Source organism: Gracilinanus agilis, chromosome 1 (assembly GCF_016433145.1).
Source record: "Gracilinanus agilis isolate LMUSP501 chromosome 1, AgileGrace, whole genome shotgun sequence".
Taxonomy (NCBI): Eukaryota; Metazoa; Chordata; class Mammalia; order Didelphimorphia; family Didelphidae; genus Gracilinanus; species Gracilinanus agilis.
In genome coordinates, this window is record NC_058130.1 from 612,715,187 (window position 1) to 612,735,092 (window position 19,906).

The following is a 19,906-nucleotide window of genomic DNA, read 5'->3' on the forward strand; positions in this document are numbered from 1 at the left end:
AAGTAAAGTCAACAAGGAAAGGCAACAGAACTGGTAAAAACAAACAAAATGGTCATCAGTTACAATCATCTGTCTAAAGTTGAAGATCATAACCTTCCTTTCTGTTCATCAATAACCAAATCATTTTCTTGGGAGAAATTTGTTGGGTCAAAATAAAATCTAGCAAAACAATTCTGAAATTCTCAAACAAAAATGAAAGGATAGTGTGGACAGAAAAAGAAAGCAAGTTTACCTCACTGCCCAAAGCCCAAAAGCTTCCTGGTAAAGGACACCAGGATACAAAGTCTCCTGTCAGTACACAGAGTATGCTTCGGTACCTTACTACAAAGTCTCCTTTCAACTTGATTTTCCTTGTGTTTGGCTCAAGCAATTATCATTGATACATTTTCAAGTGAAGAATGGAGGCAAATCAGAAAGGAGATACTGCTGATTAATGTGCAATTACTAGGGCCTTAGAATACTTTTTGATAAGCATTTAGCCTATCATTAGAGCATGGACAGCGGGAAGCCTCTGGACCCTAACGGGGAGAAACAGGCTCACAGCCTGAAAACAATCCTGGGGAAAGGAGGATGCACCATGAGGCAAAGGCCGAGAAGAGAAGTGAGGGTTTGGCCAACAGGGGCACAGCCATGGGGCCGCTGGCTGCCCCCTCCTCACGGTGTCTGGGAAGGATGGAAGGACAGACAGCCAGAACGCTCTTACCAGTGTGTGTGAGCATGTGCCGCTGCAGGGAGCTGGCCCAGGGAAACACTCGGGGGCAGTAGGGACAGCTGATCTTCTGCAGGCAGGCAGAATAGGAATTGCGCTTCCCCCTCAGCAGCTTCTCCTCGGGGCAGTCCTGCTCGTCGTCGCTGGGCCCCGTCGGGTCGGTGGGCACAGCTTCGTCCTTGACATCGTCTTCGGCGGACTGCAGGAAGGGACTGAACTTGTTGGTGTCGGTGGTGGCCAGCATCTTCTCGATGCTGGCGAACTCTCCGCTCGACTCCAGGTCCACACTGCCGCTGTTAGTCTTGGGCCGGTTCTTGGTCCCTTTCTTTCGGCCCCTCTTCTTTGACGAAGCAGCCGATCCCTGCTCCGCGGAGGAGGCGGCCCCGGGACTGCCGGCCTGGACGGCGGGCTCGCCGGGCTCTTTGGGGCTGCCGGTGCCAGAGACGGCGGCCGGCTTCTGCTTGGGGCCTGCTAGCTTCTCCGGGAGCAGAGGATTGCCGGCGGCCTTGGGTGCGGGGTCCGACACCTCGGTCTTCAACAAGGCAGGGGCCGACGACACGGACGAGATTATCTGGGCGATGGAGGCCAGGGGCGGCAGCTCTTTCGTCACGGGAGGCTTTGGCAAGAGCGGGGGTGGTTTGGGGCGAAGAGGGCGAAGCAGGGCCGAGTTGCTCAGGAGGGCCGGGGAGATGATGGGGACGGCGAGGTGGAGGGGGGCCTGCAGGGGCTGGGCAGGGTGAGGAAGGCCCGGGCTGGCGGCGGCGGAGGCAGCCGCAGTGGCGGCCGGCTTCTCTAAAGGCCCACCGGCCGCGAGGGGCACGGGCAGGCCGGGGCAGGGCGGAGGGCAGTTATGGAGCTGGTCGCTGCAGCCGGGGCCCGGCTCGGGCTTCTTGGCTTCGCCCGGCGCCGCCGTCTCCTTATCCCGCCGAAGACTCTTGGGGATGGACAGGTCGATGGGCTCCATGGAACAGTCGTAAGAGGAGGCCCCCACGAAAGAGTTCTCCTGCTTCACTTGGACCAAGGCCAAGGCCTTCCCCTTCTGCGAGAAGTCCAGGGGCTCGTTGAAGTCCATGGGGAAGCTGCTCGTGGGCTCCAGCTTGATGGAGATGTGGGAAGGCAGCGGCGGCTGGCCGGCGCCCCGGAGGAAGCCGTTCTGGGGCTCCAGGAAGGCGGTGAGGGGCTTCCGGTCCGCGTAGGGCCCCTCGTCGAGCAGCGCGGCGGCGTCGGGGGCCTGGGGCTCGCGGGGCCCCGCTCCACAGTCCACGGCCAGGACGTAGCTGTCGAGGTCGCGCTCCTGCACGTGCAGGTGCTGCTTGAGGACGTGGTGCACGCAGTTGCGCTTGGTGGAGAAGGCGGTGCCGCACTCCTTGCACTCGAAGGGCTTGCGGCCCTTGGGGCAGCCGGCGGCGCCCCCGCTGTGGGTGCGCATGTGGATGCGCAGGGCGCGGTAGTGCTTGAGGTCCTCCCCGCACAGGCGGCACACGGTGTCGGGGGAGCAGAAGGCGTCCACCATCTCGGCGGCGTTGCTGGACACGTACTCGATGTTCTTCTCGATGTCCTTGCGGGTGGCCTTGAGGTGCTTCTTGCGCAGGTGGCGCTCGCAGTTGGCCTTCACGGTGAAGGGGTAGTGGCAGATCTTGCAGATGTAGGGCCTCTCGCCGCTGTGCGTGCGCAGGTGGCGGATGAGCGCGGCCTTGTCGGCGGCGATGTAGTCGCAGATGTTGCACTGGTACGGGGAGATGCCCAGGTGGGAGCGCACGTGCGCGCGCAGCACGCCCGAGAAGGCGAACACTTGGCTGCAGAAGCGGCAGGGGTACAGGACCTTGCGCATGGCCGGCGTCTTCTTGCCCGCCGCTCCGGCGATGATGGCCTTGAGCTCTCCCTCGGTCACTTCTTGCTTGATTTTGGCCTCCATGTTCAGGGGCAGCAGGGCCTCGATGATACTGTCCTGCTCCAGCTGGGTCTTCATCTCGGGCTGCCCCGAAGCCTCCCCCCGAGGCTGGAGGAAGAGCTGTGAAGACGGAGAATTGAGTTTGGCCCCGGACTTGGGCTGCAGCAGCTGGGAGTTGGAGGCGGCCTCCACAGAGGTTTTGATCAGCCTCAGCGGCGGAGGGGGGAGGCTGGGGCTGATGCAGCCCGGAGACGCCTGCTGGGCGCTGATCAGGGGCGGGGGGGTGGAGGTGGCCACCACCGTGCGGGGGGTCACCAGGGGCTTTGGCTTCAGCGGGGGCATGTGCTTGAAGATGGACTGCATGGGGGCGGCGGGGGCCTTGGACAGCGGCGGAAGACTGATCTGGGGAGGGACCGAGGACGCCATCTTCAGGATTTGCTGGATGTCGGCCAGCTCGATGGCGGACTCGCTGGAGATGGGTTTGACGACGATGCTACTGTCGGGCTGGATGATGAATCCCTTCTGGAAGGGCTGAAGGGAGAGGTGCTTCATGTTCTCCTTGGTGGGGGGCAGGACCGTGAGCGAGGCCCCCAGGGAAGCCGCCCCGAGAGGGGACAGGGTGAGCAGGCCGGTGCTGCCCGGCTCCTGAGGTAGGCCGCTCTTCAGGGTCTCCAGCTGTATCGCTTGGTTGTCATCCAGCACGGGCTCCTCCGCAGGGGTGGGCAGGAGGTCTTTGGTGGACCGGAGGCCCAGGGCCACCATGAAGGCCTTCTTCTCGGGGCTCTCATCCATCGGACTCTTTGCCTCTACTTTGTGCTTCTCACTCCCCGGATCCCCTACTATATGGGTCTGTGTGTGTAGTTTGAGGGCAGAAAGCATGGGGAAGGCCTTATTGCAGGTCTCACAAATAAAACGATGAAATTCACTGATGCATCTTCGTAAATTTGTTTCACACCAGACCTATGAGAAACATGGAAAAATAAAGTCACAGGTGGGAGGACAAAATTCGAAAAAGCCAGAAAGAGAAAGAAGAGTTTTAGTTCCAATCCATGTGTATTTTAAGTAACAATTTTTAGACTTTAGAATGTTTCTTACTCCCTGGATGCTGTGACACTATGCCAGCCAATGGAGTCAAAAGAACTCAGGCTAAAATCCTAGTCTATACTTAGTACTACTTGTAGGAACTTGGACAATGGCACAACCTCTGGGTTTCAACTTTCTCATCTATTAAATTAAGAGAATGGACACAGTGATCCTCAAGATCTCCTTTTAAATCTGAATTTCCAGTTCTACCACATAAGGAGAAACCTTTTATACTTGCTGAACTGAACTGGACTCAGATGGGGCTCCTGTCAGGGCTGGATGATCATCCCCGACAAAGCATGGGGAAATGACTTTGTTCTTTGTGCCTCAATCGGTTCACCTAAAAAACAAGTAGGTTAAAGGAAGTGATCTCTTAGTGCTCTAACAGCTTTCAGACTAATCCTTTTCTAGTGTTCCTCCAAATAATTTTCCCTGTTATTATTTTAGTTAGACTTTTGGTAATTTGATTGTTATAATACTAAGTCCATGTCTAGTTTAGATTAATACTAGCTATTAAAACGGAATGCTTCCAATTATTTTGGATATCTGGTGATGTCTAGATCACTTCTCAGAAAAAAATTTTCTTAAATGCATAAAATAAAACATGCAAGCTTATAAAAGAAACTGATCATATCAAAATAATTATCAACAGAGCATACAGCAAACCCACATAAGTTAGGTTAAGAATCATTAAAATAAAGGGACAAGAAAAGGCAAGGAGTAAGAAGAGTTTTCATTCCTACCCAGATGTATTGTTATAAAACCATGAACACTGAAAAGAAAATTGGAGATTTAAGAGAAAAATACATATTGGGATTTATGTTCAGTTTCTATTATTAAATTCTGATTTTCATAAAAGTATTTTCAGGTTCTATAAAAGGCACTGATTAACCCCCAAAGACAATAAAGTGAACCACCACACAAAGTTTCTGTTCTCAGAAGAAAGGTTCCACATAAACCAAATGCCAAGATGGAAATTCAAAGGTAAGTGAACTCCTGATTTCTTGGTTGAATTAAGGCCAGATTATTACCTGAGAAATGCGAGGAAATTTCCTACAAGAGAAGTCAGTGAATCCTAAATCATGGAAGCCGGCAGGAATTGAAGGATTGTTCTGAATAAAAGGCTTTCCTGTAGGGTCTCTTGGAAACTGCTTGTGGATAACTGCATTATGACGCAGCAGTCCTCGATGTGTACGAAAGCTAATGCAACAAATGTCACACCTGAAGGCAAAAAGAGGAAACCTGTTATAAGGCTTTCAAGTCAATGTTTCAGTTATAGGTAAACTTTAACAGATCTAAGAATGATAATATGGAATGTGAGGAGAAAGAACATCTATTTGTCTGGTTTATTGCCATTTTTTTACCAACACTTTCTGTACCTTAAATCTGTAAGAATGGGGGGGAGAGGTGCGGGATGCGCACACGCACACCATATGACTGATGTGTACATCAAAGATAGCAGACAATATTTCTAGCAGATGAAGATCTAAATGCTCCATCACACTTCTGATCTGCTCTCATTGAACAACAAAATGTACACGAATAATTTATGGATTGTGGGTGTTTTCCTCTTTTAACTTCCTTCATGCTGAAGAAGGCATACATCAATTCAAAAATCAAAGCAATCAAGTCAACATTAAAAACTTGGAATTCATCACCAAATGGCCTGGTGGCAAGTGATAACAATAAACAATAAAGATAAAGCATTAATTCTAATTACGTAAAGTAATCAGAGATTCCACCCATATATAGTCATCTCCGACTGGTCCTTGACATTATCTATCAAATGCCTTCTACACTATCAATCTGATGAATCGTTTTACTAATGAAATCCTATTCAACTTCTAAGATCCAATTTAAATGCCATCCTCCCCCAAAAAAGCTTCTTTCCCCCTTTCCTCCCAATAAGAATTGCTTGTTCCCTCTTCTAATTTTCCATAGTGCTTTCTTAGAAATATTATATTTGACACTGTACTAGAGTCAATGGTGTTCATCTCTACATTAATCTCTCCTAATTGAAAACTCCTTAAACTTAGGAATCACTCTTCATTCATCTTAATTATTAACTACAGTGTACAGCATACTCTATCAGACCACAGGCACTCAAAAAAGGAAAACAAACAAACAAAAAACTACTGCACTGAATGAAAAAACTGGAGAAAAAAAATCTTGTTTTTATACCCCTGCCCACTTGTAAGACTTTCCTCAAAGCTACTTCCAGATATGATTAAAAGACGAAAACATATGCAAATAGTTTTTATTTCTATAACACAAACAGAATTCACTTCACGGGCAACTTTCAAGTTAAATCCTTGCTATGTAGAGTCTTGGTTGGACAATAATTACATATGTATACACCCTACAAAAAATGTAGTGCCACAATGCTCTGAATGGATCTGTACTCATAAAGCTGAGGAGTTCTATAATCTTGTGGAAAGAATTTTCAAATTCATTGGTAGATAACCCTATGTGGAGTTAACATGAACAAAATGCATACTTTGAAAATGGATTTTTTCCACAAGAAATAGTAGTGGATTTGCAACAATCTATTCTAATTTATGCCCAGTGTGCAAAACTTTGCAATCTACTATTACTTCTCAAGATAGCTCAATGGAAATGCTTTCGCCTTTAAAACATAGAAAAAGTAGAATGAACTTTTTTTCATTATATTGCAGAAATGTCTATAGTTGGTGTAACTATTTTTCTTATCACTAAGGGGCAAGACAAGGCAGAATATTATTCTGCTATTATTAGTATCTTATTCTCATATTTTGTCAGTATTTAATTCAATTTAGTATAATAGGAATCTATATGTCATAAGGAAAGGGAGGGGAGTTGTGGGGGGAGATTTTGCTTAGATTATTACCCATCATTACAATCTTTGGGAAATGTTAAATAAATACAAATAAATCAAAAGTGTAGTGTTTTGTTACTACAGTCTGTAAAACAATCTCCATATGAGATTAACAAGGTAAGGTTAACAAAAGAGTGAAATGACATATACTGGAGACACTATGGGAAAACAAACAGTTTAATTACACCATTGGGAGTTGTGAAATGGTCCAGCAATTCTAGAAAGTCCATTTAGAACAATGCTTTAAAAAAATGGGAAAGGACCTGATTGTATAAAAATATTTATTGCAGATCTTTTTGTCATGGCAAAGAACTAGATAGTGAAAGGATGCCTATCAATTGGGGAATGGCTGAACAAAATGTAGTATATGATAGAGATGGAATACAATTGTGCTATAAGGAATGATGAACCAGTGATTTCAGATAGAACTGGAAAGACATACATGAACTGATGCAGAGCAAAATAAGATTCACTTATAGAAATGAACAATATGGAAATGTTTTCTGTGATTATACATGTATAAGCCAGAGAGAATCGCTTGTCAGCTCTAGGAGGGGGAGAGAACCCTATTTCTAAATCCAAGACTTGGTGTTAAATGCTAGAAAGGCTCCATGTATTATGTGTTAGTAGGCAGAAAAAAATAGGGTTCAAAAACCAACTCTGATAACTTTATTTGTATGACAGATCAAATGTAACCATCCTTAGTTACCATCTAATGGTAAAATAAAGCTAATAAAATTGTAGTGGGGCCCTCATAACTTTATTATGAGATTATATGAGAAAAGGCAAATGAACTGTTTTTATACAAACTTCATCATTTTATGAATGGCGGCTATTATTATTGTTATCATCACCGATGGGCTGCTCACTCAATGATTCAACTCTGTAACCTCACCTGTAAAGGACTTTGGGACTCTTGTCATTTGTTATCTGAAGCAATGGATTCTATTAAGTCATTTCAAACTTATCAAAAAGTAGGGTATCTGGCGGGATTGTCAAAATTCATTAAGAAACCCAGTGTGAGGAGGTTTGTTAGCAAAGTTTAGTACTATTTTACAACTTGCAAGTAGAAGAGCATTTCTTTGCAAAATATTTTACCATGGGAGGCAGTGCTGAAAAAGCCCTGTATTTGCAGCACAAAATTTAAACTCTAATTTCATTGGTGCAATTTATTAGCTACATGATGATGAAATGGTCATATGAACCTTGGAGTAGAATTTAAAGCTGGAAAAAAACTTCAGATCTCAAAATACTCAGAATACCTTAGTCATTACTCCTCATTTTGTTGATTAATAACAATTGTGGCCTAGAAGTTGTTAAAGCACATTTTCAATGGGAAAAAAAAGAAAAACAGTCTGCCATCCTTTCATTAAAAACATGTGGGTGCTGTCACAATTAAACTTTAAAACACAGATCTGCTTGTAGGGACAGACATTGTTTCTCTCTTGTCTGCAATATCTCAGACAAAATAAGGGTCTGCAAAATCACCTTTTCAAGTATTCCTGTTAAACTTATAGCAGGGAGAAAAGGAGAAAATTAGATCCTTCCTAGCCTGTCAGTTCTTCTACCCAAAATAAATACACCCACTTAAAACTGATTCACATAGTTATGAACATACTAGATAAATGTTCTAAGTAAATAAAAAGGCAGTTTTGAAAAGAAATCTAAGCTATTAGCCATGATTTGCAAATAACATGCAAATTAAATCTGTCATTTCACCCCACAGAAAATGATAACAAAATAGGAAAATAATTGTTATAGCAGCTACAGGTTCCCTAAGACTGCTACTACATCTAAGAAATGGTCAAGATAGTCTATAAAGCAATTTGTACCTATACCTACAAAGCAAAAGGGTTCAGCAAAATAGATTTCTAAAAAAAATTTGAAAACAATTCTTAGCTCTCATTGGCCAAGGCCAGTACAAAAGAGATCAAAGAAAAAGGAAAAGGACACATTATACAAAAATATTTATGGCAGCTAAGACAAAAGAGAGCTGGAGAAAACTAGGTTGTGGCACGGTACCTGACCTGGAGTAAAGAAGAGCTGAATTCAAATCCAGATTGTACTATGTATTAACTATATTTTGCTATGACTAGCTATGTGGTCCTGGGCAAATCACTCAATCCGGTTTGTCTAAATTTCCCAATCTAAGCCAGAGAAGGAAATGGACAAACCACTTGCCAAAAAACACCCTACCAACAGTGCAAAAGTCCAGACCATTAAATTGAGTGTCAAACATTTTTATTATCTATACAACCCTGGGCAAGAAGGCTTTGTCACCTCTGTTAAGTTTCACTTTCCTCATCTGAAAAATGGGGATGGAGGATGTCATACACTCACTTTAGTATATACTTAAAAAAGAAGGCACTGTTATACTCTGCATTTTACAAAAGAGGAAGCTGAGGCAGACAGAGGTTAAGTGACTTATCCAGGGTCATCAATAAATGTCTGAAGCTGGAGTTGAAGTCGGGTCTTCTTGACTCCTGACCCAATCCACTCCTAGCTTCTTGAAGGTGGGACTTCAGCTGGGAAGGGAGCCAGAAGAAAGCCCAGATCCTGGCCGTGAATGCTCTACGGTCACATCTGGTTCCCCTTCTCAGGGAGATCAAAAACAGCAGCAGCAGTAAGAGGTCCTCATCTGATTAGTAAACTCTGGGAAAGAAGGATATTTTAAAAATCCAAAAAAATAAAAATCCTAAATAAAAATGAAAAGGAATACATTTGGCTGGAAAAAAACATCAAGGGAAATAACCTGCACTAAATCCTATTTTACACTCAACACCAGTTGATAGAACTTAAGTAAAAGTAATGTTTAAAGCCATCGCCCAGAAACACTCACATAGACTTTATCAGTCAGAAAGGTATCCCAACCCGCCACAAGCCACCTGAAGCCTTTGGGCAGAGCTGCTGGGAGCCCGAGTTTAAGCGGCTCTCCCAGGACAATGCAGGTCATTGTAAAGCTGCTTCTGATGCTGAGCGATACAGTGGAGGCTGCAGGCTCGTCCTTCTCAGGGGATTTGCAAGCCCCACTTGGACTTGTCAGTCTTCATTATGGCTTTAAATGTTACCCCAGCAGCCACAGATGCACTGGTCCATAACAGTTCTATCCAAATATCTCTTGAAAATAAGATGTGTAAAAGACAGCAAGAATTCAAGGCTAACAAAACTGCTATAAAATGCACCTATTACCCACTCATTGGATGACACTTAATAGGAGATGGGGATTTTACAAGAAGGGAGAGAAAAGAGTTGTAGGACTATTTCATTTGCAATTGATTTTGACAATGTACTACAAGGAAAAAAGACAGATTTGGGACATGGGGAGTCTGCTCCTTTATTTCCCAGCAATAAAGGCGATCATCTTTTGAAGATTAATGCCAAAAATAATAATAATAATTTTTGAGTGAAAAACAACAGTAGCAGTAGAGAAGAGTGTTTTGTTTGCTTTTCCCCAGACCATTAATATTTTATCTAAAGGTAAAAAGTTTAAATCTTGCAGGGAAAAACAAAAGAAGTTTAGTTCTGAGGACCTGATTCCAAAAGAAGACTTTTAAGTCAAATAAAAGTGATGTCATTATAACAAAACAAATGGCTGGCTACTAAGGATTGATCAGATCCATATGCAAGTTCATCTGTATGTAGTCTGAAAGCCTGAGGGTATTTCTTCACAAAAGAATTTTACAAATGATAATTAATCAATCAAATCTACCCCCCAAAAAAGCCTATTAGACCACAAGATAAGGGCACCAGCAAGGTGGCTCAGTGGATAGAGAATGGATCAGGCCTAGAGATGGAAGATCCTACGTTCAAATCTTGCCTCAGACAATTCCTAGCAGTGTGACCCTGAGCAAATAAATCACTTAATCCCAATTGCCTAGCCTTTATCACTCTTCTGCCTTGGAACCAATCCCTAGTGTTAAATCTAAGACAGAAAGAAGGAAAGGGTTTAAAAAACAAAAAAACAAGGTAACTGGAATAATATGGACAGCACTAATAATAATAATACAATAGACTTCTACCACCAGCAGCAAAATGACTTGAGTTCTGACTGGAAGCACTTCTTCCATGACTCTTAGTCTTATTCTTGAGGGAATCGGAGTTCAGCTTCAAAGGACTGATGGCTGGGGACAGTGAAACCTGTCCTCAGGGGGCAATTGCCTTCTTCCTAGACTCTCAGAACTATGGAATGCTTTTAATTCAGGGGCCTGAAACTAGGGTAAGTCATTCAATAAACATTTACTATCTATTTACTATGACTATGGTGCTAGCACTAGGCAAAGGGTTGAGGATGCCAAGAGGCAAAAACCAGCCCTTATACCCTGAAGGAGCTCACAATCTCATGAAGGGAACAACATGCAAAGAACTCTGAGCAAACTATAGGCAAGATACGGAGGAAATTATTCAAAGGAAGACATAAGAATGAAAAGGATTTGGAAAATATTTCTTATAGAAGCTGAGATTTGAGTTGGGAAGTTGGGGCCTAAAGGAAGCCAGGAGGCAGATAGGAAGAGAAGACATTCCAGAAAAAAAAGCCCAGGGCTGAGAGACGGTGGTATCCTTTCAACACCAAGGAAGTCAGTGTTGAATGCCAAACAGCAGATTTTGTATTTGAACCTAGAGGTAATAGAGAGCCACTGGATCTAAAGGGTAACAGAGTTGGAGGAGCACATTATAGCAAAATAACTAAATGGCTGCATAGAGAGTAGACTGCAGTGGGAAGAGACTAGAGGTAGGCAACCCCAATAGCAATCTTGGTTTCCCTAGTCTATCCCAGAACTGCAGAATAGCAATTTCTCACCTTCTTACTTTAAGGGGAGGGGGAAAGAGCCTCAGTTTCTTCCATGGTAAAATGAAAAAATTAAGACTAAAATTGTTCTCTCAAGATAAAGATTAGACAATCTGGGCATTTCCTCCTGAGAGCCAGGGGCATGTGCTTGGGAAGTGGGGAAAAAAGTTTTCAAGATTGTGCCTCACTTCCTCCTTCTCCCCCCTTCCCACTTATCAATCACACCACAGAATTCCCTCTGGGCAACAGAACAAAGAGATGTACAGTCACAAAGTGAAAGAAAGGGGGAATCCTGAGCCTTAGGTCTCTTGGTGGGAGGGAATTGCTGTTTCTAGAGAAAAGAGACATAAAAATCAAGAACTACAAGATTCTTGATCTAGTGTTGGAAGAGACCTAGGTAGTCTTCTAGTTCTATGCCCTCATTTTACAAATGAGAAAACAGACTTGAGGAGGTTATAAAATGATTTGTCCAAGGTAACATAAGCAGTATTAAAGACAGTATGTAAACTAAGTTCCTCTGACTCCAGAACTAGCTTTTCTTTTTAAAATAATCCTTACCTTCCATCTTAGAATCAATACTATGCATTGATTCCAAAGCAAAAGGGAGGTAAGAGCCAGGCAACAGGGTTAATTGACTTGCCCAAAGCCACACAGCAAGGAAGTTTCTGAGGCCAAACTTGAACCCAGGACTTCCTATCTCTAGACCTGGCTCTTAATCCACTAAGCTGCTCCAACACTGATCACCAGTTTTGTTTTTTTTAATTTTAGACTATTTTCCATGGTTTCATGATTCATGATTACCCTCCGCCCCGCTCTTTTTTCTCTTCCCCCTCCTGGAGCTAACAAGCATTCCACTGGGTTATACATATACCATTGTTCAAAACCCATTTCCATGTTATTTATATTTGCAATAGTGATCTTTTAAAGTCAACATCCCCAATCGTATCCCCATTGAACTACATGGTTAATCATATGTTTTTCTTCTGTGTTTCTCCTCCCACAATTCTTCCTCTGAATGTGGCTAGTTTTCTTTCTCATAAGTCCCTCAGCCTTGCTGTGGATTCTTGCATTGCTGCTCATAGAGAAGTCCATTATATTCGATTGTACCACAGTGTATCAGTCTCTGTGTATAATGTTCTCCTGGATCTGCGCCTTTCACTCTGCATCAATTCCTGGAGGTCGTCCCAGTTCACATAGAATTCCTCCAGTTCATTATTTCTTTGAGCACAGTAGTACTAATTTCATCACTAGCATATACCACAATTTGTTCAGCCATTCCCCAATTGACGGGTATACCCTCATTTTCCAGTTTTTTGCCACCACAAAGAGCACAGCTAAAAATATTTTTGTACAAGTCATTTTCCTTATTATCTCTTTGGAGTACAAACCCAGCAGTGGTATGGCTGGATCAAAGGGCAGGCAGTCTTTTTTTTTTTTTTTTTTTTTGATTCAACAAGCTTTTTATCAAATACTTACTAAGTTCCAAGTAATCATGCTAAAGAGCTGGGGTTACAAAGAACAGTAATAACAAAACAAAATAAAAACAGTTCCTGTTTTCAAGGAGCTCACAGACTAGTGGAAGAGATGAGATGTAAACAATTATACATAAAGAAGATATATACAGGAAAAATAGAAATAATCTCAAAGGAAAAGGCCCTAAGATTAAGGAGGATTGAGAAAAGCTTTTTGTATATGGTGGGACTTAATCTGAGGCTTGTTGTTATTGTTGGTTGTCCTTTATTTTCCAAGAGGATCAGTTACATCATGATGTCTTGACTTGTATATGAATTGAAATTATGTGAGGCAAAGTTGCACATAGTTGTCAGTCTCACTCTCTTCCAGAGTAATCAAAGTCTAATAGCAAAAGTGATGATGACATGATTGGTGATGGACTGGGATGCAGTGACTATCCTTGGTAGTTTTGGTGTCTGACCAAGCTCTAAATGCTCCACAGGCAGGCAGTCTTTTAAAGCCCTTTGCATATCGTTCCAAATTGCCCTCCTCAAACCAGTTTTCCTATAAAAGCTGATCATCATAGTAATAGAGGGCCAGGTCTGAAGTCAAGCAGACCGGAGTTCAAAGTGGGCCTGAGATACTAGCTGGGTCTTGGGGCAAGTCACTTAACATCTCACTACCTCTTTTTCGTCATCTGTAAATTGGAGATAAAAATTAATGGCACTTATCTCCAGGGTTCTGGTAAGAATAGCCCAGTGTTGGTGCACAAGAGGCCCTGAATGCTGACTTCTTCTCCCTTTCCCTTTAGTCACTCAACACTTAATGCAACCTAGTCCTCAGTTACGGTGTTCCCTGTGCCCAGGGAGGGTACCATTTAGGTTGTAAAATGCTGAGATCTTTTATTTTTTGTGCCCTCGGTATGGCATGGGATTTGGGATCAATTGGCTCGGAGATGTGTACTGTGATCCTCTGACTCAAGGCGGAGTTTAAGAAGAATGAAGCCAAAGGAGGGGGCCATGAGCCATCCTCTGTGAGGCACGGGTCAGGATGAAGGCAGGGGAGGTAAGGAAACAGATGAGCCTAAGGGCCTCAAAGGAAATCCAAGAGCCACAACTTTCCTGGAGAAACAAGTTATTCTTTAAACATCTTCAAGATCTCCAACCACACAGAGAATAAAAGTCACTAACCAGCATTTGCTACCAATAAATTAAGTTACCAATAAAGATGCCAATCCTAAGTTACCAATAAAGGTAGTTAAACACATTCATAGTAAAGTTCTTATCCTACTGTTTCACCAAAAGAAACCTTTTGCCCTGCTTATTACAGAAAATGACGTGCATGTGTCCTGGGCCGCTGCTTTCGGAAGACCAGTTTGCCAACTTTGTACCATCCACATTCCGTTGTGCTGACCCTCCGTCCCATGTAGAAGGAGCAGAAATCCTGTCTTTTGTTCACACAGCACCATATCTTAGGCCCGGGGGAAAGCAAAGGGACTTATAAGAGGGAAGGAAGGGCAGATGACCGGACGGTGCCATGTGGCCAGGTTAGACCCTGGGACCTTAGGCTGAACAGCATACCCTCCAGGGTACCACTTTCTTCATCAGAATATTGAGGACGGCTGGCCAAGAAGATGTCTAAAATGCCTTCCAGTTTGAAATGCAAGACCTTCAGACACAAGGCTACTAATTAAGATTCAGGAAGAATTCCATTAAATGTACCTGGTTCATGATGAAATTTAGAGATGAGCAATCAAAATAATGGATAAAAGATAATACTGTTATGCAAATCCTAAATAACTTCTGCATTATAATAAACTGTAGCTCCGATGTACTCATGTCAGGTTTCTCCAGTCATCTTCCCCTTCCACTACTAAATTTTTAGGCATTGATATAAATATGAAATATGTGTTATTTACATCATATTTTTATATATTTCTGATCTATGGATAGCACCAGCCTCAAAGACAGGAAAACCTAGGTTCAAGTCTCATCTCTGACGTATCTGCATGACCCTCATGTTCAAGACTCAAGGAAACTAACTCCAAAAAACCCCAGCAAAACTGCAAAGGAAACATCCTAGCTTGGTGAGAATTTTCTAATCAGGAAGCTCCCTGAACCAGTGGAAAGAACTTGTTCAATCTCTAACACTCTCCTAAATAATATTTAGACCAGCTACCCTTTGTATGCAATTTTTAGTGCAAAAGACATGAAACAAAAATGACAATAAAGAGGGCCGGCTTCCTGGCTTCACTCTATCAACTATGTGTCAAGGTTATTGTTGAAGCCATGTAAATTACAGAAATGAAAAATACGGGCATGCAAAACTTTATTTGTATGTGGCAGCTTAAATAACTTGGGTCCCTAACTCACTTGCCTTGTTAACATCAATTTAAATGAGGAACTAATCTGGGCAGATAAAAGGTATCACAAAAATCCAAACATTTTAAGAATCTTCATTTCCTTTATTTTAGAAAACTTAATCAACTAATTACAGAATGCAGCATGTGAAACGTAGCAAATTTGATGTTAGACAGATACCTTGATGTGCTTTCGCCACAATCACAGAAGAAAAGAGTGGTGGAGCTGGAGGAGGGAGAAACTGGTGCTCAAACTGTGTACAGGTCAGGTGACTAACCTTTGTGAGCCTCCGTTTCCTCACCCATAAAATTGGAAACAGTATATCTGTGATATTGACCACACATGGTTATCAAGAAGTACAATGAAACCACGTATGCAAAATACTAATCCTACAAATAGGACAGAATTGTTGACTATAGGGGTGATTATGTATAAACTTGGTAAATCACTAGCAATAAAAATCAGACAACTATAAAAAGCATGACCGTCGCTAAACTAGTATTAAGATCATTAGGGTTAAAAAAGTGACTTGCCCAGTATGACACAAATAGGAAGCCTCTGAGGCCAAATTTGAACGGAGGACCTCCCATCTCTTGGCCTGGCTCTCAAACCACTGAGCCACTGAGCTGCCCCCAGTAAATAAGCTCCTAAAACAAACAGGTAGGAGGATGACTAAAGATCTATCCATTTTCTCAGGCTTTGCAAAACTGTTCTTTTGTAAAAGTAAAATACTAAATAAAGCCTATTCTTTCAGAAGCATCCAAATCAAGGAACAAAAAAGAGTTCCTTTCAAGTTCTCCCAACCAAGTGAGTAATACAATAGTTTCATTTCTCTAGTAAAAGCAAAACTCCAAACTACAGAACAAAAGAAAATGTATAAAGGAATAATGAAGTATTACATGAATTGCCACAGAGCCACTAGTGGTCCAAATTCAGGTGAATGCAGTTATTACTTGAAGCCCTAACTCCCTTGCACCAAGGACTTTCCATCTCCTATTGCCAGGATGCTGGTCAGTGACTCATCTGTGGCTGTGCATGGGGTAGCTATTTCCCAAGGTACTGCATTGCATATTGGTGCCCACCATCAATATGTTTTTAGAAGATGGAGCTTTCTCCAATGATGTCTTTAAGAAATTAAAAGAAATTTTACTATTTTTGAATCAAGAAATTAACATTCCTTTGAAAAAGATACTTATTTCATGCTTCACTTTAATTTTCCTTGTCTCCAGGAAGAGCCAGGGAGTGCTAATGATTCTCTGCTATAGCCCCACCCAGTTTCAGACATTCTTTTCCTTTGAGGCCAGGACCTTCCCCATTCTGCTCCCCCTCCTCTCACCATAGCCCCTCAGGACAGGCATCAAACAGCTGCACTAATCTCTCCCCCAGTTGCTGGTAGAGAGATGGAACAGTGACAACTCCCTTGCTGCTTGCCTCAGGGGGACCCTAGGAATCCACCCTGGGCTGCACACAGAATGCTAACACCATGCTGGATTTTTTGACCTCAACTCAATGTGGCATCAAACACAGAGCAAGTGTCTGACTAGTTTCACAAAGAGCTTATGTAAGCATGAGCATGAGCCTTCACTGGGGCAGAGCACAAAACGGGGAGAAAGGGTCTCTTTCTAGCAGTACTGATGGTGAATGGTGTGCACCCAGGTACCCAAATCATAGGCACTGCCCCCTCCTTCTACTGCTCACTCTGTCTGCAACTGTCCTGGGACCTTTTGGCTCTCCTCCTCTGCCCTGCTCCCTAGATCAATGTCTGGGCTGACAAGCACTTCATTATAGTTCCTCTGTTTTCAGGATGATGCTAAGTAAGAGCACACCAAGAGCACACATACTCTTTACATCTCAATCAATCTAAATTTTGTTATTGTAAAGTCGTTTCAGTCAAGACCAACTCTCTGTGGCTCCTCTTGGGAATTTTCTTGGCAGCGATAGTGGGGTGTTTTATCCTTTCCTTCACCAGATCATTTTACAGATAAGGAAACTGAGGTAAACAAGGTTAAGTGACTTGCCCTTTTAATGTCTGAGGCCAGCTTTTGAATCCTTCTTGACTTCAGGACTGGCTCTCTTTCTACAGTACCACTACTACCTTGATGCTCCTAAACTTGGATATGACTTCTGGCTAACTGTGAGAGCTGCTTCTGGCAATCCCATTCAGGATTTCCCATCAGGTTCATCTTCATAGTAATTTAAGAAAATCTATAGCTGTTTTGAGGTTCTTTAACGTCAAAAACTTTTCTATAGCAACTTTGCCAGCCCTGAGTCTGATGAAAAGGAAAAGCTGGATAATCTGCATCACAGATCCTATGGCAGCCTGGTGAAGCCCATGAATCTTCTCAAAATAATGTTAAATGCATAAAATACACAGGATTACAATAAAAACCAATTATGTGGAAGTGCAGTTGTCAAATTACTTTTTTTAAAGTTCATGGTCCCCAGCTTACTTAGATGGATAGAAATTTTTGCCTTGAAAATTCCATCCCTTCAGAGACAAACAAGATTACAATTTAACGAAGAAAAGCCTTAGAACAGACAGAACATGAATGTAGGCAAAGAACTTACTTTCCACTTAAGGTCATAGTTTAAAATGATAGAAAGAAAATATCAAGAAAATGATAAGACGCACCAACTTCAGGCCTGAAGAACACCAATAACCCTATCACATCTCTCAGGAAGAGTCCTCAACGATCCACAAGTAACTATTCTCCATGCAATAAATTGTTAATAATCCAAAAAGGGGCCCTGAAAGGCCGTGCTAAATCATAATCAATTTTTTTATGATCTCCCCATCAACTTCCTAGCAATATGGAAAAAAAAAAAGGATTGAAGCCTTAATGCAGATTTAAAATCATCAGACACCTCATTCACAACCCAGAAACCAGTCAGATTAAGAGCAAACACAATGGTCCCCATCTAGGTCAGTTTCCCAAACTCTGCCCTAACCTGTGCTCTGGACACTTCTGCCACACTCATCATTGCTGGTCTATTCTTAGAGCTGTGCTCGATATTCCATGGACCGTCTTTAACACAAGGGGGTCCCTCTCCTGTATCCAGGCTCACTGACAACTACCAATAAGAAGCCTCCCATTGTAAATGCCAGGCTCTCCAAGAGCCTTCTGCCTGGCCCACCTGGTGGGCTCCCCTTTTCTTCAGAGTGAACAGAGCCTGGGAGCCATTAACCAGTCACCCCTATGTAACCGGGCCCATAACCACATGCCTTTTTTTCATATGTTAAGTGGTTCTATCTTGCTAATGTGCAGTATAAGGAGCATGAAGAAAATAGGCTCTGCTCTTAGTTCTGTTGGAGTCATTCATTATTTTCCAAAAAAAATTTGAAGCATCATTGAAGACCCACTGCTCCTCAGGTCAGAGAAAATGCCCCATTCCACCTCGGTAATTCCTCCTTGTGGCCCCTATCTTGCTTCCTACCCATCGCTCCCTTTCTGCCCCCAACGGATGCCACAGTTCATTGCTCCATGACTACTAAGTGGCACACTTTATGGTACAGCCGTCCCCGTAGACAAAAGGGGGTCAGTGAAGAGAAGGGAGAAACAGACAATTCTGTCACCAAGGCCTCCTTAGGCTGAGCTCTTTCGAAGCCCACCGCTGCCACCTCGTAACAACTGGCCTCTACAGAGCAGCCCCTGCTTTCATCATGGGTATGAGCCAACCTGCTTGTACCCAGGCAGTCAGAAGCCAGGGTGTGGCTTCCAGGGAGTTCAACAGGATGAAAGACTGCCTGGAGGAAGCCTATCCACAATGCTTCTTTAGTCAGCTCTCAAAAACAATGCATGTCATTATGGTGCGGCTAAGGGCATCTGTCCCTGGAGCCACCAGACAGACAGTCGGGTAGAACTGGAAGCTGCTTCTGACCCTTTTCTTCCCAGGCAAAGGCAGCCATTGTCTTGTCCCCTAGAGCTCTCTGTCCCTCCTACCACAGTGCTTGGCTCTGCCACAGGATTATCATCACCATAACTTAAATTCTTAGAGTAGCCTGTATTTTACAGAGTAATTAGCTCCCAATAATCTATCCAGGCAGGCAGTGTGGTTTGGTGTGGGGAAAGTACTGGATTGGGAGACAGAGGACTTAAATGGGGACCACAGCTCTGTAAGTCACCTGTGTAACTACAAGCAAATCAACTAAACTGTATGAACTTTCATTTCTTCAAAGAGAAGAAGCCAGGTGGCTCAGTGGACAGAGAGACAGGAGGCCCTAGGTTCAAATCCAGTATCATATGCTTAATTTCTTTACTATGAGACCCTGGGCAAGTCACTTAACCCAAACTGCCTAGCCTTTATCTCTCCTCTGTCTTGGAACTGACATTAATTAAGTGTTAAAAAAAAAATAAAATAAGATTAGACTAGATTGTCTCAATATAGTCCTTTCTGTCTCTTTCATTATTAGTCTATTATACCCATGAATCAATGTTAATTGGACTCAGGTCTCTCAAATCCAAGTCCAATATTATTTCAACCACACTTAAGTTATATGGTAATTCAGGATGTGAACCACAAAGTGGATTTTCCCCTTTTCCTTTACTTTAATGTGCCCAGTGAATTATTTAATGAGCATGTCTAGAATATTCATCCAATATGAACAGGTATTGTTTAATGGCAGTAGATAATGTCGGCCAAGGCACTCCCTTCTGCCCTTATTCCATATTCTTCTGCGGACTAGAATGGACAATGAATAACTAACTCAATGCAAACTGTGTGTCAGAGATTGAGAATAAACTAAGAATGAAAAAGGTCTTCAAGAAGAGTT

General features: G+C 43.0%; 1 protein-coding gene across 1 annotated transcript in view; it reads right to left on the minus strand.

Moving 5' to 3' along the window:
- RREB1 (ras responsive element binding protein 1) overlaps nucleotides 1-19,906 on the minus strand; it is a 153,865-nt gene that overhangs the window by 18,975 nt on the left and 114,984 nt on the right. Inside the window, exons 9-10 of the mRNA XM_044667931.1 lie at nucleotides 4,715-4,904; nucleotides 704-3,560 (exon numbers count right to left, since the gene is read on the minus strand). Coding sequence (XP_044523866.1) covers nucleotides 704-3,560; nucleotides 4,715-4,904 — 3,047 coding nt within the window. The remainder of the gene's footprint in view (nucleotides 1-703; nucleotides 3,561-4,714; nucleotides 4,905-19,906) is intronic.